This window comes from Panicum hallii, chromosome 7 (assembly GCF_002211085.1).
Source record: "Panicum hallii strain FIL2 chromosome 7, PHallii_v3.1, whole genome shotgun sequence".
In the NCBI taxonomy this organism is placed as follows: domain Eukaryota; kingdom Viridiplantae; phylum Streptophyta; class Magnoliopsida; order Poales; family Poaceae; genus Panicum; species Panicum hallii.
The window spans coordinates 32,762,326-32,768,170 of record NC_038048.1 but is presented as its reverse complement, the minus strand read 5'-3'; the positions used below and the strand labels follow the sequence as shown (position 1 = coordinate 32,768,170).

Here is a 5,845-nt window from a genome sequence, read left to right as displayed (position 1 = left end):
TCCATTCAGAAAGGTTGACTTAACATCTAAATGATGAACTTCCCAGCCACGATTTGCAGCAACAGCAAGAATCAGCCTCACAGTATCCAACCTGGCTACAGGTGCAAAGACTTCTTCAAAATCAATGCCTTGCTTCTGCACATACCCTTTTGCCACCAACCTGGCCTTGTGCTTGATCACTTCTCCTTCTGAATTTTTCTTCAGTTTGTAAACCCACTTAAGTCCAATGGACTTGTGTCCAGCAGGCAACGTGGTCAGTGTCCACGTTGCATTCTTCTCAATTGACTCGATCTCCCGGTTCATGGCTTCCTCCCACTCCGGCTTCCCTGCTGCATCACAATAACAAGATGGCTCCTCCATCTCTGCAAGTAGGGCCTCTCCATCAGAATCATAGCTGAGCTCTACCTGAGATGTGTTTTGGTAGAGGTCTTCCAGGGAACGGTAACGGATCGGTCCCTCTTGCGGACTCCCAGAACCGGGTGTCCCTAGAGCACTTTGCTCCAGAGAAGGCTCAACTGCCGGAGTTCCTGGTGATGCTGATGCACCAGTCACAGCTTCCGGCACTCCTGCCGCTGATGCATCACTAAGCGTGCTCACAACAGCAGGTGGTGGTGACCCCGGCGCTCCTGCCGGAGCACCTGCTGCTGCCCATGCAGAGGGGCTCACCCAATCTTCAGCATCAATAGTGAACTCTGCTTTGCTGCCACCTGCACCTGCACACCAGTTCCACTCCAAATTTTCTTCAAAAATCACATCACGACTTACAACAATTTTGCCATGACATGGATCGAATAGCCTGTGTGCCTTGCACCCGTCGTCGACGCTGAAGTAGACCATTTGCTTGCTTCAGTCATCAAGCTTCTTCATGTGCAGCGTCGTGGGCTTTACATGTGCCATGCATCCAAACAGACGTAGGTGCCCCAGGTGCGGTTTCCTTCCATTCCAAGCCTCAAATGGGGTGCGCTCCCCCATTGCTTTCGTCGGCAGACGGTTCAGCAAGTAGACAACATGCCTCACTGCCTCCCCCCGGTACTTGCCCGGGACATTCATGCTCTTCAACAACGACCACGCCATTTCCATCACCGTCCTGTTCCTGCGCTCCACTACACCATTTTGCTATGGTGAGTAGGGCGCAGTAAGATGCCTGTTGATGCCTGCCTGCTCGCACACATCTGCGAACACGGACGCCAGGAACTCCCCACCGCGGTCGGAGCACAGTGTCTTGATGCAATGTCCAGACATGTTCTTGACCTCAGCCTTGAACTTGATGAACACACCACAGGCTTGATCCTTGCTCTTCAGTACATACACACACATCCACTGGAGAAATCATCAACAAGCAGCATGAAATATTTGTTACCCGCTGCTGTCGATGGAGTGATGGGCCCACACAAGTCTACATGCACTAGTCCAAGCGGCTCCTCCGCCCGGTATCGCGCCACTCGTGGGCACGGCAAGCGCGTCTGCTTTCTCCGCCAGACACCCGTGGCACAGCTGGTCTGGGTGTGAGATTGGCGGCACTCCCGCCGCCATATTCTTGTCAACGAGCATCTTCACCGCCTGGAAATTGACATGGCCTAGGCGAGCGTGCCAGAGCCACGCCGGATCCTCCAAACTAGTCAACAGGCAGGTCGGGCTGGCCTCCTTCAACTCAATCTGGTACAGGCGATTTGGGGAACGCTGCACCTTCATGATCAGCTTCAGGGACATTTTGTCGAACACCTCGAGTTCAGCCCCGTCCATGACCACCGTGTACCGAATCTCCGTGAGTTGGCCAAGGCTCACGAGATTGCTGCACAGCCAGGGGATGTAATACACCTCCTGCAACAACCAGTGCTCCCCATGCTTGCAATCAAATAGGATTGAACCCTTACCCATGATCTGAACTGTGGATCCATCCCCGAATCTCACCTTCCCGGTGACTGCTTCATCCAGCTCGCGAAACTTCTTCTTGTCTCCAGTGATTACTGGCCCCATTGTCTAGGTACCAGCTATCACGATTGAGCTCTCCACCATCAGCTAGGAGCAGGTCCGGCCGCACATGCTCCTCGTTGAGGAAGACCATGGCTTGGTGCTCCCCTTGCCCTTGCTCGAGCGGCGTCAGCTCCTCTAACACCGCGAGCAGGAGCGCCGGCTCGATGTCCTCGGCGCGCGCGTGATGTGCCTTTCCCTCCTTGGGCTGCTTGCACTGGTTGGCGTAGTGGCCGTACTTGCCACAGTTAAAACACTTGATGTGGCTTTTATCACGGGTACCTCCCAAAGCGACACCAGTGCTCTCCTTGCCTTGCGTGTTTCCGCGCCCGCCGCGGCCACGACCTCTGCCGCGGCCACGGCCACCCCGGCCGCGGCCACCGCTCGTCGGCGTCTTGCCTCTCGCCAAGGACTCACCCGCCCGAGTGAGGAGGAGCTGGTCATCTGCCGTTGCACTGCCGGGTGCGTGACGCGTGCGTTCCTCGAACGCCTTGAGGTGGCCCACCGCCTCCTCGAACGCTAAGGTGTTCAAGTCAAAGAACTGCTCGATGCCGGCGATGACGTTGATGAAGCAGTCCGGCACGGTGTTGAACAACTTCTTCACCAGAGCAGCATCATTGAGAGTGCCGCCCAGGTTTGCGTACCTGACTGCCATGCCGGTGAGCTTGCCGGCGTACTGGTCCAGGGACTCGTCCTCCTTCATGCGCAGGGCGTCGAAGTCACTCTTCAACGTCTGCAATCGCGCCGCCTAGACATGATCTGTGCCGACGAACCTTGTCTTGAGGCACTCCCACACTTCCTTTTCCGTCTTCTTGTTCGCCACCTGCATCAAGAGATCTTCTGGGAGTACTTGAAGAAGATGCGCCCTCACCTTCCTGCACTTCTTCGTGTCAACGGTCGTACCGATCGCCGGCTCCACTGCCTCCCAGACCTCTTGATCTTCCATAATCGCCTGCACCCTGATCACCCAACTGGTGTAGTTCGTCGCCATCAACTGCGGGTAGACGAACGGCCCGCCGCCGCTCGCCCGCGATGCCTCGCCTTGAGTGACGATCGACATCGGATTTAACTGAGGATACTTGGGCATGCAATTTGCAACCAAGCTCTGATACTAGATGTTGGTAACTAGCCTAGATCAGCACAATCGCATACACTTTGATATGGTGGAAGAACAGAGCACAAGAACGAGAGAAGCTGTTTCGGAGGACAGAGCTATTTTCTCTGATTGATTGGAGTGTCTCAAAAAAACTAAGTTACAACTGAATACTACTTATACTAGCAGCTAAAACGGAATCATGGACTCACGATCCACAAAAGAAGGAAACAAACTTATGCACACCGCATGTTATTTTTTACCCACACACTCACTCACGCTCGACGCGCTCGCCGCATCCACTTCCTGCATGAGCTCCTGAAGACGCGCTCCTGCTGACTCCATGTGCCAATATCCGGGCCAACGGGTCACAACTGGATTAGTTCCAACATATTGTACTTTGGCTATAGACAAACAACAAGCGGCATGTCCAGCATCTGCAAATCCAGAGACCAGGGATAGATTAGTGATGTGTAGGGTCCAGGGTCTGTTCAACTCGAGTTGTAATTCAGGGTGACAAAAAGTTGCCATGGTAAGCCACAAGTCTCCTCTTCTCTTCAGGAATGACAGGAGTTTTCATCTCAGGCCCAGCAATGATCCTCTTGCATCATAAATCTCATCCTTGCAATTCCTTAAGATCCCGGCGAGCATCAAGAATGGGAATCAGCCTCGTTCATCAAGTTTTGAAGATCAGCTACAGTGACTGAGGCCTCTTCTAGCAATCGTCTCAAAGGGTGTGTTTGGTTAGTTGGTTAGTTCTAGCCTGGCTAGAAAACTAAGCCAGATTAAACTTCACTAGGCTTATTCATCTGTGTTTGGTTCAAGTGGCTACCGATAGCCTGTATAGCCTAGCTCATGTTTGGTTGCCTGTAGAAACTGGTAGGATAACCTTATATTGGATGTCGGTGAAGTCATCTCTCTTCCTCCCATCTTCTCTTGATCTCTCTGCTCCCATCTTCAGGCAAGAGGAACGACGGGTTTTCAGGCATGAGGAACGGCCCTGCGGGGGCGGCCGGCTTGTGGGGGAGCCACGCCCGTCCGCATGTGGTCGCTCCGCTGTCCCGCGGGGGTGTGTGACGCTGCCCTGCGGGGGACCCACTCCGGCTGCTTGTGGCTGCTCCACCGCCGTGCGTGGCTGCTTTGCCGGCCTGTGGGGGAGCTGCCCCGGCCGCGTAGGGGTGCCCACTAGCAATTTTTAGACTAGAGATCCTCCGGCCCAGCTTTACTCCAAAGGATAATATTGTACTGTTGTTGCTAGTTTACAGTCACAAGAGTTTCAGGAAACTCACACCAGAAAGCTTACACATAAGCATGAGAGTGAAACACACTCTAACCCCCTCTTAGGAGCTAAAACAAAAAGGAAATAAAAGATTAAGAAAGCTGCCACTCCTAAGCTCCCCCCACTCTACTTTTAGCTAACATTGTCAGATTGCTAGGATGACAGCCGGTGCTTCATTTGTTGGATTGCCTCGGCCACCTGGAGCCGCACTTCTCCTTGCTTAGATGCGTCTGGTTGGGAAGCCAACTTAAATGGAATGGCTCCATTCCAATTTCTGAGAATGGAGCCGCTCCGTTCTACGTTTGGTAAGCAGAATGGAGCCGCTCCATTTTTTATTTTGTTGGAGAGTGTGCTAGAGTAGAACTATTCTATTCTATGTTTGGTTGGAGAGCCAAACTTCTTCTTCCGGCGAACTGCTAAGAACAAGAAATCACAGAACGAACAGAGATCAATCCAGCCGCCTGGATCGCCGGGCGGGGGGGGGGTGCGTCGGGGGGCGGGAGACAGGAACGGGAGCGCTCGCGTCCGGTCGTTTTGGACGAGCGGTCTCGTTCCGCATCTCAGGGGAATATTCACATCTTTTGGCTCCCGGAGCCACTCCGCTCTCACTCGATTACAACCAAACACGTAGAAAAAGGGAGTGGAGCGGCTCCATTCTGATTCGCTCCCCAACCAAACACACCCTTAGTAACTCCAAGCGCTCCATAAAGGAGGTAACACGGTATACACATACCTCAGGCGAAGAAATAACAATATTGTTGAAAACATAATCGTCTATTATATTTATGAGGAGTGTTAAAGGAAGCCACCACGTTCGCCGAGAGGGTTTAGAAATTCTGACATTAATCTAAAAAAAGATTTACATCGTTGAATTTTATGAAGATCTAATGGTCTAAACTAACTCAAGAGTTCATATCAAAATACAATTAATAAATAGCTATTTTCTGAATTAAAAAATATAAGAAAAAATAGGATAGGACCAAAGAGTCCATGCCGAATACGATTATGTAAAAAGACAAATTTGGAATTGAAAAATAAAATGCTTAAGAGTCCATATCAAATACGATTAATAAATAACTAACTATCGAGTACGATTAATAAATATATAAATTCAAAATTAAAATAAAATGAAATTATCTTCAAGATATGGTACTGGATGAAAAATAGAAATATACTTAATTTGAGCTTTACACATACTCTACAATCCTACATTGATAAGATGTGGTATGGAAAGGAAATAGAAATATACCATTTCTCAATTAGAGAAGAGAACTCGTGTGGAGCACACTACTAAAAAGGATTTGTAGGGATGCTATTTTTTTTCTAGGGGTGGCCCAAAAGATAACCTCTCTTACAAATGGAGCGGGGTTACAGTAGTGTCGGTTCTGGAAATGGCCGGCAACTAAACCTACTCAAAGTATGTATTGCGCGTCATGATCGGAAGTGGTCTAGCACACAATGACTCAAGATTTATACTGGTTTAGGCAATCGTGCCCTACATC

General features: G+C 50.7%; 1 protein-coding gene across 1 annotated transcript; it reads right to left on the bottom strand.

The window, feature by feature from the left end:
- Window positions 1–1,116: 1,116 nt before the first annotated feature.
- Window positions 1,117–2,674, bottom strand: LOC112900661. Its single transcript, XM_025969494.1, has 3 exons — window positions 1,989–2,674; window positions 1,687–1,792; window positions 1,117–1,320 (listed from the first exon to the last, which is right to left on the bottom strand). Exons 1-3 carry the CDS (start codon window positions 2,672–2,674, stop codon window positions 1,117–1,119), a joined length of 996 nt encoding a protein of 331 aa, XP_025825279.1.
- Window positions 2,675–5,845: the final 3,171 nt, after the last annotated feature.